Raw genomic sequence first — 15,026 nt, forward strand, 5'->3', positions numbered from 1 at the left:
TTTTACTTCCGTATTTTCTTTTATCTTTTTTTGCTTCCATGTTTTTTTTTATCATTTTTGCTCCCACCTTTTTTTATCATTTTTGCTCCCACCTTTTTTTATCATTTTTGCTCCTACCTTTTTTATCATTTTTGCTCCCACCTTTTTTTATCCTTTTTGCTCCCACCTTTTTTATCCTTTTTGCTCCCACCTTTTTTTTTATCCTTTTTGCTCCCACCTTTTTTTTTATCCTTTTTGCCCCCACCTTTTTTATCCTTTTTGCTCGCACCTTTTTTTATCCTTTTTGCTCCCGCCTTTTTTATCCTTTTTGCTCCCACCTTTTTTTATCCTTTTTGCTCCCACCTTTTTTTATCCTTTTTGCTCCCACCTTTTTTTTATCCTTTTTGCTCCCACCTTTTTTTTATCCTTTTTGTTCTCACCTTTTTTATCCTTTTTGTTCCCACCTTTTTTATCCTTTTTGCTCCCACCTTTTTTTATCCTTTTTGCTCCCACCTTTTTTTATCCTTTTTGCTCCCACCTTTTTTTTTATCATTTTTGCTCCCACCTTTTTTTTTTATCATTTTTGCTCCCACCTTTTTTATCCTTTTTGCTCCCACCTTTTTTTTTATCATTTTTGCCCCCACCTTTTTTTATCCTTTTTGCTCCCACCTTTTTTTATCCTTTTTGCTCCCACCTTTTTTTATCCTTTTTGCTCCCACCTTTTTTTATTCTTTTTGCCCCCACCTTTTTTTATCCTTTTTGCCCCATGTTTTTTTATCCTTTTTTGCTTCCATGTTTTTTTTTATCCTTTTTTGCTTCCATGTTTTTTTATGCTTTTTTCCTCCATGTTTTTTTATCCTTTTTGCCCCGTGTTTTTTTATCTTTTTTTGCTCCCATGTTTTTTATCCTTTTTTGCTTCCATATTTTTTTTATCCTTTTTTTGCTTCCATATTTTTTTTATCCTTTTTTTGCTTCCATATTTTTTTATCCTTTTTTGCTTCCATGTTTTTTTATCCTTTTTTGCTTCCATGTTTTTTATCCTTTTTTGCTCCCATGTTTTTTTTTTAATCCTTTTTTGCTCCCATGTTTTTTATCCTTTTTTGCTCCCATGTTTTTTATCATCCTTTTTTGCTCCCATGTTTTTTATTATCCATTTTGCACCCATGTTTTTTATTATCCATTTTGCACCCATGTTTTTTATCATCCTTTTTTGTTCCCATGTTTTTTTATTATCTTTTTTGCTCCTATGTTTTATTATTATAATTTTTTACCCCCATGTTTTTTTAAATTATCCCTTTTTACCACCATGCTTTTTACTATCTTTTTTGCTCATCCTGTTTTGCTCCCATGATTTTTGTTATTAATGTCCCTCCCTATGTTTTTTTTTTTTTTTTTTTTTTTCTGGAATTTCCTAAAATAAGTTTTTGACCAGATTATTATGAGATGATTTCTTTTTTCAAAAAAACTGTTATTGTAGAACCACGTGCACTCCCTGACCCCAACACTGTGTTTCGTGATCTTCTCTTTCGTCTTGTCGTCGTCACTCACATTAGCAGAGGAGTTGCATGGGTTCACATGTATAAAAAAAATATAACAAAAAACACGAATGGTATTTTTATATAATATTGTTTTTTAAATTGGAATCCTTTGCAATGAGTAATTTGTATATTTATTTCACTACGTTTCGGCCAACTCATCCTCTGACCTTCTTCAAGTGGTTAACCGTGATGGTATAGGAATTCTGAGTTTGAATTGTATCCTCAGTAATTACTGCCTTCCATAGTTGCTGTTGTCTCACCACATTTTGGACCACTAATCCTCTGGCCTGCTTTCGGGGCCCATGGTGCAGTGGATAGAGGTGTTGAAGCTCTACAGTTCCAGGTGAGCATTGTCTGAAGATGGCGGTTTCAATCCTACCCAAACTAGAGCAGGCAATCAATCGATTTGAATAAAAAAATGAGTGATTTCACTGATTTCGATGACAATAAAAATGTGAGTGTGAAAGATTCATAATCGTTCACTCACGGACAACGTTGGGTCTCTCTGCTAGTACGAAGGTATCCTATTTATCAAGGATAAAAAGTATATAAAACTAACGAGCACAAAAGACTCAACTTTCTATGGCAACTATTCATTCTTACGTGATCATATTACGTTTGCATAAATTTGATATGATCATAATTTTAACTTTGATTTTCAAAAGAAAATGTGAAACATTCAGAACAAAAACTCGTCTAGCTACAACCACTATCTCTTTCTCGTTCTGTGTACATAGAATTAAGTCTCCTGTTCTGCGCATATTCATATATTCTATGAGTAAAGTTTCTTTCCTAGAATTGCTCGTCTGTGGAACACAGTGCAACAGGGCTGCTTCTAAGCTAACTATAACATTGCCGATTTCAAATTCAATGTCCACAAATTCTTGTTGAGCTGTCCTTTTGAATAATCAATATCTGATCACTTACAACGATCGTTACAAATTCCTTTTATTTTTCAATGTCTACCTATCCAACCCCATAACCTTTATCCTTGAATGACCTTTGATAACTGTGGAATTGTTTGTAAAAAAAAACAAACAATTTTCATTTTGATAAATATATTCCCTTTTATGCTTTATGTGATTCCAAATTTTTTTTTTTTTTTTTATCGTTTTATAGACAATATTTATTTCATGATGGACCTTTTACAACGGACAGATTGTTCGGATGCTTCTGTCATGATGAAGGAGGCTGAAAGCAATCCACCACAAAATGGACCTGATATAGTAAGTTGACCTATTTCTTTCTCTTTTTTTTTTTTTAAATAGTGTATTTAATGTTTTACTTAAAGAGAACAGAGTTAAACCAATATTCATGACATTCGACTCATGATTGAAAATCTAGTGTGATTTGTCAGTGTCCTAACGTATTTATTCCGAAACTTTCTGGACTAAAGTTTTATGAAATAAAAAATTTTGCTTGCAACACACCCAATTTTTTGGTTGATAAGAAATATTTTCCTTGACTTGCCCTTCCAATTTACCTTGTTATCTCAACTGTTCTACATTTACTAATCTAAGTCCTATTATCCATTCTTTCGATGTTGTAGAGGATGGATCACGTTAGCCTTCCTCATATAGTCGGACAACAGCTACCTGCTGTTGTTAAATATGAGATTAAAGCAAAGTCGCGTGGTCTCCTTGCCATGGAATGAAGACACGAAATATGCCGATATTATAAACACCACCAAATAAATTTATTTACAGCAGATACAAAATAAATGATAGTAAAAGTTCAGAGAGAGATTATAAGTAACGTTATTTGTGTTTATATTCTTTGATGAGAGGTTGATAGCGAGATCAGGCACAGACTGGTGTTCACCAGACTGGAGAGCGTTTATCGTCACATCTGCACTCTTTGATGTCCAACGAAGAAAGAGAATGAATGATACAATCCAAAAGTGAAGATGGCTGTATCGCCCTCTGGTGACATGGCATGGTGTTACCAGAGTTGAAGGGAGATAATCGTGTTCACCTGAAGGTTATCTATGTGAGTTTGCTTGTGTGAAGAACTTGATTTTCACAATGTCCTTTAGTTCTTTCACTCCATGAGTGATGTTGCTGACAAAGTGGGAAGAATTGCTGTTTACTGAGTCGAAATCTATCCAGTTAACACTTGTTCTTGGTTACTTTTTGATCTTAGAGTAGTATTTTATTCCATTATTTTATTTTCTAGTTCCTTACATCAAGTGACTTCATGCCTTGTCTGAAGCAATTTCCATTAAAAAAACAAGTACATTTTTCTGATAAAGTTTTTGCATCTATTTGAAAAGTTTTCATTTTTATAAAACTAACCAACTATATTTATTTTGCAGGAATTGGCTAAATCTTATACTTCAGACCCATCAGTTGTCACATACGACCATTCGAGCGTAATTCTTTATGCCTTGGCAGGTAATCAATTACTTTGGATAAATGATGAATAATGAATGAGAATACAGGATTAAACGATAAATTTGTTGCTGTAAAAAAAAACTACAGATTTATTTTAAAACTTTTCTTGAAAAAAATCAATTCAGGTAACTTGATTATGTAGTAGAACTGACATCTATTCAATGTAACCGCCTTCAGCCTCAATCACCGCCTCGATACGGATTTGGAACTGGAAGCATGCCTTTTCCACAAGCGCCAGCAAGAGCTCGGCAGATGGCGGCGATCAGGCTGGCTTTGGTGTTGTGGGAGGTCATGTTGGTGATGTTCTCGACATATGACTAAACAAAGTAGTTCAGTGGATTCAGGTCGGGGAGGAGGGGGGGCAGTGAAAGAAGGGTACAAACTCCTTCTGAAGCCAAGGCTGGGTCTCTTTGGACTTGTGAGCCAGCGCAGTGTTCTGTTGCCACACCCAAGTTCTGCCAGTGGGCACCTGATTTCACTAGGGGATCACCACACTCTTCAGCACATCCAGGTACACTTTGTTGACTTACAAGCCGACTTCAAAAATGTGAGGTGGCATAATGTGACCCTTACTTGAAACCACACCAAAGACCATAACCATGGCTGGAAACTTTGTTTTCATCAACCTGAGCATGTTCTTGTTATTCATGGCAATCTAGTGATGCATTTTGAGGATGCTGGAAATGGTCCGGTTGTCATACTTGGATCGGTAGAGGGGATGAGTTGTATAGTGGTGTATACTGCTCGCTGAACATTGTGTCACTTTCAAACATGATAGAAGCCTCCTTTTGCTCTGCGGATTTGTACAGAGGTAGCCAACAAGTAGATAATCAGCAACAAAAAAAGAATACCGGTTTTCATCAAACGGAAATCGAATTGTGTTGTCTTTTCTGGGCAGCAATTTTATCATTTCACTGTGTAGGAAGTGAATCTTGAGGTTACTTTCAGCAACCTTATAATCTTCACTTCGTTTCTTTTATTCTTTAGTTCTCATATGATATAAATGATGATTCTTACAAAGGGGTAAGGATTGCTGTTTTTTTGTGAGGAGGTGGAATCTATCTGTCTAACATTTATCGTTTTTTTGTGAGGAGGTGGAATCTATCTATCTAACATTTATTGTTCGCAAGTTTTTGATCTGTTTTTTTTTTTGCTCTTTACATGCCTTGTCTGGAATGATTTTCATTAGAAAAAAATTTTTTTAATTCAATTTTTTTTTTTTTTGCGATGTTTGTATATATCGAGTAATCATACATAGTGGTTGTAGCTGGTTGGGTGTATTTTGTGAAAGTTTGGCAAGGAGGGGTGGGTATAGATTGGAGTTCAGTTGAGCACTTGCCATGAAAATAGTGATAGAAACAGAGACAGGCTCACGATGTCTCTTCAGTGGCAAAGGAAGTGAAAAAGGGCATCATATGGATGAGAACTCAGATGTGGAGAAAACATATTTGGATGACGAAGCTGTTGATGTTGTCCAGAAGTTTTGTTATACTACTAGAGCACAAGTAAGAGTTATGGATGGAGTAAGTTTGAGAAATTACTAACCAGCAGAGCGTTATCATTGTCATCTGTATAATAATGATGATGTACGAAAATGAAAGCTGGCCAATGAGGATTGAAGACATATGTTGCTTGGGGAGAAATTATATATGGATGATACAATGGATGTGTTATGTGGGTTTAAATGCAGGCTTAGATCTGATGACTTTAGAGAATTATTAAATCTGGCCAGTATAGAAAAATATGTACAGAACAAGAGACTTTGATACTATGGTCACATTGAAAAAAATGGATGAGAGTTATTGAGTTAATATTTTTGTTTTCTTAAGAGTCATCACTTATCAAGCCTGAAAACCACTCGAGGATAAGGGTTAATGAATGTAAGAAGGTAGTGTAGTAATCGTTAATGGTATAAATTGGGTAGAATTTGATTATTTATGGGGACGGCTCTACAAGAACTGGTTTACATTGGATTTAAAGGCTACTATGTTGTATTCAACTGGGAAGCAGGACAGCAGAACAGTGTTCTACAGGTGAGCAGTTCTAGTAAAGAAGCTTTGTTCATGGAATCTGCATTTATTTTGTTTTAATTTATTGAATAATTGAAGTAGCAGAGTCACGTCTCAGGGAAGGTTCAGGAATAGACCTGACCAGTGATATGTAAGTTTGGAAGTCAGTTTCTGAAAGCTGTTCAACACATGCCAGCTTGTAAAACAGATTTTAAACTTCTGTTTTTTTTTTAGGTTGGTGAGTTGGTGAGTGTTACTAATTTTTAAGTTTGTGAGTGTTACTAATTTTTAAGTTTGTGAGTGTTACTAATTTTTAAGTTGGTGAGTGTTACTAATTTTTAAGTTGGTGAGTGTTACTAATTTAAACCTGTAATTCAAATCCTTAAAACTGTGCATTTAATTTCTTTATTGCTTTTCATAGGTATAAAAGTATGATGATGTTCGTCCATTGCTTGCAAAGATGACTGTGATCATACAATTGTTCTGTGAGCTCGAAGATGGCTTGTTAGACCGATTCAAGCTCTGAAGTATTCCTCACATGTTGGACATCTGTGGAATAATTCTGTATCAGAGACGTTAACTGCTCTGTCTTTTTTCCCATATCACATTTTTTCTTGCATTCTTCATAGCATGCGGATTCAGCGATTGTAACCCCTTTGTTTGCGGCATGCCAGGAACATCTGTCTTGGGTTAATTTTTCCCATGAGTTAAAATACAACCACAACTATTTGAGGGAGACCTTCAGATTGTCCTTTAACCATTTCTGCTGTCCTCCTGTGGACCCTTTGCCTTTGGACAGTTCACCATAAAGAAGCTGTTTTGGGAGCCTTGAATCAAGCATGCACATATATAACCTGCTCAACAAACCTAGCACTGATGTAACATGGTATATACTGATGAAAAGTGTGACCAGGTTAGAACCTCTGTGTCTGGTATCTTGTATTGCCACTTGATTTTTAACAATCTATGGAGGAAATGGTTTGTGATATCAAAGTATAATAATAATAATATGCATTGTATTTAATGCTATAGAACCTAATGTCTATTTATATAAAGTTAGGTATGCCTATATGTTTACATATTTCTAACTCCTAAACTAATTAACTGATCATTATGAATTTTGGAACACAGCTTCTGCTAAGCATAATGCTTTTTTTTAAAAATATTTTCCTATTCAATTTTCACCCCAAACAAGGCACAGTGCCACTTTGAAGTAGGGGGCTACTATCGAGGACATAAGTTGCAGGAGTATTATGTAGGGAGATGAGTAGCAAGATGTCTGTTCACATTACATTTGAACTTCTGCAGGTCAGTACAGTTGGGAAAGCAGAATCCCGCAAGGGAGTTCCAAAGTCTAGCAATCCTGCGGAAGAAACTACTGGAGTAGAAGGCTCTCTTACATCTAGGGATTTCTACAGTGAAGGGGTGGGATATGGCTGCTTGTCGGGTTTGTCAGGGGTATTCACGTTGAGGGGATACAAGTGCTTGTAATTCGTCAGAGCATTTACCATTAAAGTACTTGTAGAACAAGCAGAGGAATACAACATTTCGTCGATGGGACAGAGGTTGAAGCCTAGATGACAGTTCACGGCTTATCAGGTTGCCGACTCTCTTTTGAACCCTGTCCAGGAGTGAGAGACAAGTAGCAAATGCACCAGCACGAATGTGATAACAGTACTCCACACATGAGCGAATGGTGGCTTTATAGAGTACAGGATACTTTCAGGCATAAATAGCTTTCTAGCACGGTAGAGAGAGCCTACCTTCTTTGCAGCAGCCTTGGCAATACTCTCAATGTATCTATTCCAGTTCATATTCCCTGTAAACGTTAGGCCGAGGAGTTTAAAGGAAGTACTTTTGGGTAATGAGGGTGCACATATTTGCTAGTAAAAAAAAATGGTTGGATCACTCTATCGCTCCAGTAAGTATTTCACTGCCGATGCAATCCTCTATCTGTGTAAAAGCCAGGTGTGTCCTAAAATGTAGTACTGTTGCCATATTTGGGCAAGAGCTGCTCGACATACCCTATCCTGCCTTGACAGAATTCAAAACAGGCTTCAAAACCTAGTAGGTGATGCCTTTTTCTCTTCCCTGCAACCTCTTTCCCACAGAAGAGACATCATGATCCTGTCTCTGCTCTATCACTATTTTCATGGAAAGTGCTTGACTGAACTCCAATCTATGGTCGCTACTTGCTAAGCTCACAAAAAACACTTGACTAGCTTCAATCACTATGCATGATTTCCCCCACTCTCTATCTGTGCCTAAATGTTAATGCAGATTCCATGGACAAAGCTTCTTTCCCAGAACTACTCATCTGTGGAACACTTCTGCTGGCATGCTTCCCAGTTGAATACAACAAGGTAGTCTTCAAATCCAATGTAAACAAATTCCTGTTAAGCCATCCTCATAAATAATCAAATTCTACCCAATTTCAACCATTAACGATTACTAAACTGCTATCTTACATACATTAACCCGTATCCTCCAGTGGCCTTCGAGCCTTGATAAGCGATGACTCCCGAGTAAAAAAAAAAAATGGTGTAAATAATTAATTTTAACAGTTTTATATAATTATTGCTCTCCTTTTGCTTTCGTCTTTTTTTTTAGTTGGCCTCTCAACAAAAGAATCGGATCATTTGAAATTTCTGTTTGAAGGAAACGAAGAATTTTGTGCTTTACCAACATTCTGCATAATTCCAGCTCAGAAGGCTCTTTTCGAGTTCATGACTAGCAGGATTCCTGGCCTTGAAATAGACATTATTAAGGTAAACTCCATCTCTCATCACCAACAAATTAATGAATTTCTTTCTTTCTTACATTTAATATTAATCTATTACAAGGTTGAAAAGATTATCCCAATTGATATTTCTGCAAATCCAAAACAGAAATCTTTTTTGTTATCTATCTATCTATCTATCTATATATATATATATATATATATATATATATATATATATAAAATAAAAGTTACAATTAAATTTACCAAAATATCCAAGATTGTAAAATTAAAATATATTATAAATATTAAAGAATTAATATTTATAAAATTATCTCAGCCAGATGTAAAAGCTCGATAAAACCAAATAGGAAATAGAGCTTATAATATGAGCAAACAGTTAATAATAAAAAAATATATATATATATATATATATATATATATATATAAGAGAAAGAAAATTATTATGTGCGGTTTTATATTTTTTTTACATATCCAACATTTTTTCACTTGTTTTCCTTGGCAATTTATGACTGTAATAAATTGCGGTTTCACTTAATTTATCTTTATAATTTGCTCATTTCTTTATGTCCTCTAATGAGAAGAATAGCATTCTTTGAAACTCCATGGAATAAGGACTTTGTAAATTGTTTTTTGGAGTATTCAGTCGGGTTTTTACTTCATTTATTTTTAAAGGAATTCAATGTTATGTTTAATACCGAGCAATGCCGAGTACATGTTCTAGTACTGGAATAAAATATATAATAACTGATAGCAAAATTTTTTATTTTAAAATTTTTTTATTTTATTTATTTTTTGCTTTGTCTTTGCATTTTACATAAACTGCGTAGAAAATGATGATAGCATGGTCCTTATTCTGCATAAGTATCAAAATTTCTTATATATTATTTTTTTTGGCACCCGTGGTGCATGGATAGAGGCGTTAAATCTTTACAGTTTTGGATAAGAATTGTCTGAAGATAGCGGTTTTAATCCTACCCAAAGCTGGCCAGAGGATTAGTTGGCCAAAACATGGTGAGACAACAACAACTATGGAAGGCAGTAAATACTGAAGATACAGTTAAGAGACTCAGCATTCCTATTCCGTCGCGGTTAACAACCTGAAGAAGGCCAGAAGATGAGTTGGCCGAAATGTGGTGAAACAGCAACTATGAAGATGAGGATAACAATCTACAAATAAATAAATAAATATACCTAAATTTCTACCCCTTTTTCCTAAAAAAAAACAAAAAAAACTGAAGCTTGTTTTATTTTGGGCCAAATTTATTGATTCGAACACCTAAGTATTATGATTCCCTAAAATAAAGCAATACATTTTTGTTGTAACAAAAGACCAAAATCATTTTTACATTTTTGAATTTTTGAGATAAGGATTAATCATTTAGATTATTCGGTCTACTATTCTCATATGTCAAAGTTTGGAATCTTTCTGTCAAACTTAGGAATCTTTCTGTTGAACTCAGGAATCGGCACAGAATTTTCAAAAGGGAATCTTATTTAATCCACTAGAGTAGCATTCGCTCATTCTGTCATGATTAGGTGGAATTCCTAAGTAATTTGCAATTGTATTTTGAGTGTCGCCTGCACTGCGGATTAAATCGTCTTTTACAACTGAATTTTACCAAGTACTATATCCACTATGCTATGGATCTTTACAATATAAAAGTTAAACCAAATTAGACATTTTAAAAGTTATAACAGATTCAAAAATGGTTAGTATATGTTAACTTTGTAAGAAAAATTGGTCACTGATTTGTAAAACTTTAAATTGTCGATTTGAAACTGAATTCAAATTTTATGGCTAAAGTAAAGCATTATTTTGCATTGTGATATCCCCCCCCTCATAAAGTGTTAGAAAGTAAAAGAAAAGACAATGTTCACAAAGGCACACAAAAGCATCTGAAATAGGATGGTTAATCCAAGCGTGGTATTAACCCTTTATGACCTGGTTGAACTAATTCGTTCAGTCATAAATAAATGAATATAATGGCATAAATAAAGTGGGAATTGATTCCAACATGCTTTGTACGTATTAGTTTTGTATCTAGGTAAATATCAGATATTTCCAGATTGCAACTGTCCATTGCTTACATTCTGTACACCGCCATCTGTCTCAGAGATTGGAGGATTCCATTGGTTGTCATAAACACACTTTTTCCAAGCACTATGGATAATAATCTAAGTTAAGTTTATGAAATGCAAAAATTTTCAGTCGTAGTTCAACTATTGGACTTCATAATTTTTCCAGTTTGAAGACAATCATAGTATCATAACCATTTAAACTAACTAAAATTAACAAATATTTTTTAATCATCTACATATCATAATTCATGTTAAGGGTTGAGATGATTATGAAAAAAAAATGTAAATATTAATGCCTACAAAATTTGAAAATAGCTAATAAAATAAATTTGTATGAATCGGCACCATACCACTTTTTTGGATTGGCGATAACTCTCCCACACCTCCATTCTTTTTCTAGAATCAGTTTCTCTCAGGAGGAACCACATGAAGGTTGCCAAGATCCATACTAAAAGTGCTGCTTTGGGAAAAACCCAACTCGGCATTGCACATAACCATTGCCACCTCGTTAACATATTTACTTTGGGAACATCATTTAAATTAAGTTTATCGCTACTTTCTGTAGTGAAGGGAGTGACAAAAGAGCATTTTTTTTTTGCATCTTGTGGTAAGAATAAGAAATAATGTGATTTTTGAAACATATAGGAAATTTCTATGATGTCACGTGATCCACTCTTTGAATTATTCAAAAACAAAGATATTATTCTGTTCTTTTGCAGATTCTTCACGGTGAACAGTATATGGAAATCTTACAACCGATTCCGACAAGTGGCACGCTAACATCAGTTGGAAAAGTTGCTGATGTCTTGGACAAAGGATTTGGTGCCGTTATTTTGATTAATGGTATGTTTAGTTTTTTTGTTGCCACTTTATAAGCAAGAACATTATTAAAGCTCTTTATACCTTGGTATAAAGAGCTTTTAATAAGTCCTCCTCTGATCAGTGTATTTTCCTTATTGAATTGATAGATAAATTTATATGTACCAGTATATAATATATATGAGGGGCTTTCAATAATTTTCCAGACTTTTTTGTTCAGGCATTTAAAATTGTCGTAGACTTGAAAATTCATTATGTTATTGCTATACATCTTATGAGATGACTGACTAATTTTTACGACTTCAGGTTCAAATGAACAGCTACAGCAGGAATTGGAATACACCCTACTAAAGCCTGATTGTCACAGCTGGTGAATTATAAAAATGCAATCTGGACGTGAGAACACCTTAGAAGAACGATATGCAATAAAATTCTGTTTTAAAATTGAAAAAATGTCACAGAAACGTATGAAATGCTTCAGACTGTTTTTGGATCATCTTGTATAGAGTTGATTGGCCAAATAAAGAATTTCATAAATTCCTTGTGCCTATAGAGATATTTGCAGAGGACTGAAGATGCAGAAGATTTGTGCAAATGCACCAGTTAACAGCTCCATCTTTGTCACAGACTATTTGACCAAGATAGGCATTAAGACAATTCCTCACCTTCCTTATAGTCCAGACCTTGCTCCCTATTACTTTGGTTATTCCCTGAGCTCAAGGAAAACCTTAGAGGTTGTCGTTATGAGACAATTGAGGAGATAAAAGGAAATGTGACTAGGATCATTGACATGCTCACACAAGAGGACTTTCATGGGACATTCCAGAAGTTGTTGGAATCGTACAACAAATGCGTTATGGCCGGAGGAGATTATTTTGAAGGAAACTAGAGTTTTATGTGTAAGTGTCCATACGAAAAAGTCTGGAAACTTATTGAAGGCATCTCGTACATGGTGTGAAGAGCACAACTGATATATAAGAAAGTCTTTCAATAGTTTTCTGTTTCGTTTATCTTTTGCTTTTTTAGTGGAAACATTCAACGAGAAAAAGGAAAAAGTTGCTTTCAACCAATTTAGTATTTTGTTGATGGGTTCTGGTAACTTTGGTGGGTCAAGGTCTTCTCTGCACGACAAACCCGTCATCAAAATTCCACTTCGAGAACCTGACCTGTCAGTTGAACAGACGACTACTGTGGATCAGGTACATCAGCTTTATTTAATAAAATGGATGGGGAGGATATAAATTAAAAAAAAAAACATAGCTTGCCGCACAAGTTTTCAAACAAAGTGTAGATTAAACATTCCAATGAACAGCTGAAAAAAAAAATGAGTTTAGCATGACATCATATTTGATATCATGCAAACACAAATTAAAACAAAACTCACATTTTGAAATTAATTTGATCTTAGTGTTAAATATCTAGGCTGTATGTGCCAAGAAATCATTTTTACAAAAGCGTAAATCTGGCCAGATGTAAGAAACAACATAAAATAATTATCAAATTTACCAAAAGGTCATTTGATTAAAAATTATTAACCTGATATCTTGTTTAATACCTTGGCCATGTGTACCAAGGAATTATTTTGACAAACACGTACATTTGGTAACAAATGCAGTAACAGAATAAAATAATTATCAAATGTGTCTAAAGGTTATTTGAATAAAAATTATGAACCTGGCACCAGAGACTTATTTGGCAAGAAACAACAAATTTGATCAATTGTTAAAAAGAAAATAAGTTAAGAGTATGATATTTGAAAGGTCATTTTCGGCAAAAGGTTACACAGGTGTAATCAAGTTCCATCAAAGTCAGGTCAGTCCAGTGAAATGAGAGTAACCGAATAAAATGCTCTTGAAATGTGGCTACAGTGACAATGTCATCCCAAGGGAATATTTCGCAAACAGTTATATAATAACAATTGAAAAGGATATCATTGTCAGTTGACGATTTGTGGCCAAGAAAAATTAATCCGTAGAATTCCCACGCATGCATCTCCCTCCTGACAACCAACCATCCATAACCGTCACTGACAAAGATATATTATTATACTTGGAGCGGTTAAATATGATATTTTAATTTGTCCAGATTTCATATATATCATTATAGTCGTGATTTCAAAAGTAATAAAAAGCATTTCGGTACCATAAGCTATAATCGAAAGCAAAACTAACATTCAAAGCTTGTGACATTTCCTCTGTCCCAACATGACATGCATATAAACTGATTAAAAATTAGAAATTAAAAATAAACTAAGATGAATGTACAAAATGTTTAACGAATTTTTAATTTTGACCCATTTTTGACCCCTTAAAAACTATTTTAACCAACTAAATAGCCATTAAAGAACAGTCCATAAAAAATCCAATAACTTAAAGCCCCTGGCGCCACTCTGCGACTTTTAGTTTTGGAAGAGATGGAGTTTGAAAATATGGAGACAGACAGACAGGCAGACATATAACCTTTTATATATTAGATTTTCATATATTTGTGTGTCGTCATTAAAGACAGCAGAAATACGTTAGAACAACATTTTTCGTCCATTAAAAAATTTTCCAAACAATTTATTTCTTATAGTTTGTGCAGTTTCATGTTCACAGAAAAAATTTCATTAAAGCACAATTTTTTTTACACAAAATTATGTAAAAGTTAAAAATTCAGAGAAATATGGCCCTGCCTTAAATGTGATATTGTGGTGGCTGTAATGATTCTAGCTAAGAGTAGGATAGACAGCTATGTCATAGTAGACAACAGATGACAATATCATCCTCACCATTTTAATGACCTTGTGCACAGAGTTCACACAGACTTGAAAAGTCCTTGAATTTTTACTTTTGCCTTGAAAAAAAACCTTGAAAATATGCAAAAAGTTTTGAAAATTTCTTGAAAATTGTATTCTTTATGTCAAGTAAAAATTTGTGTTGAAATATCAAAATAGAATTAGAATAAATCTTCCTCTATTTTTGCTTTCATTTATAATTTAATTTTTATGGAGCAGGGAGGGGTAGTGCGGCTAGCATAAAAAAAAAATAACTGCTGCTCCTCCTCCTCCTCTAAAAAAGTTCCCTCTCCAGACAGGACTCTCCAATAGTGACCCCCCCCCCTCCCCCCAAAAAATTGTGATAACCTAGAAGGAGACTGGACTGGTCAAAAAAAATGGACAAGACAGTAGCAATCTTGGTTGGAAAATTAAAAGCCATAAAGAGTTTATATTTGAAATAAAATAAAAACATTTAAAACTACTTAAAAACACTAAAAACTGATGCATGTAGATTGCAAAGTAACATTTATTTGTTGTATATTTGAGTTTTGACCACGTTTTCAAGTTGCTGTGGATTATAAATAAATCCCAAACTTTGTTTTAAAAAACTTGAATTTTGTCTGGAGCAGGCCTTGAAAATCCGTATGAACCCTGGTGCATAATTTGTTCAAAATATAACTTGTATATATTTTTTATAAATAAATAATT

At 34.1% G+C, this 15,026-nt stretch overlaps 1 protein-coding gene across 1 annotated transcript in view; it reads left to right on the top strand.

The window, feature by feature from the left end:
* Positions 1-15,026, top strand: part of LOC145246582 (peroxisomal multifunctional enzyme type 2-like) — an 80,494-nt gene that overhangs the window by 46,895 nt on the left and 18,573 nt on the right. The window contains exons 12-16 of the mRNA XM_080108196.1: positions 2,637-2,743; positions 3,832-3,910; positions 8,530-8,687; positions 11,461-11,584; positions 12,587-12,759. Of these exons, the coding sequence (XP_079964322.1) occupies positions 2,637-2,743; positions 3,832-3,910; positions 8,530-8,687; positions 11,461-11,584; positions 12,587-12,759 (641 nt within the window). The remainder of the gene's footprint in view (positions 1-2,636; positions 2,744-3,831; positions 3,911-8,529; positions 8,688-11,460; positions 11,585-12,586; positions 12,760-15,026) is intronic.

This window comes from Euprymna scolopes, chromosome 24, assembly GCF_053919585.1.
Source record: "Euprymna scolopes isolate OS-2025 chromosome 24, ASM5391958v1, whole genome shotgun sequence".
NCBI classification, from domain to species: Eukaryota; Metazoa; Mollusca; class Cephalopoda; order Sepiida; family Sepiolidae; genus Euprymna; species Euprymna scolopes.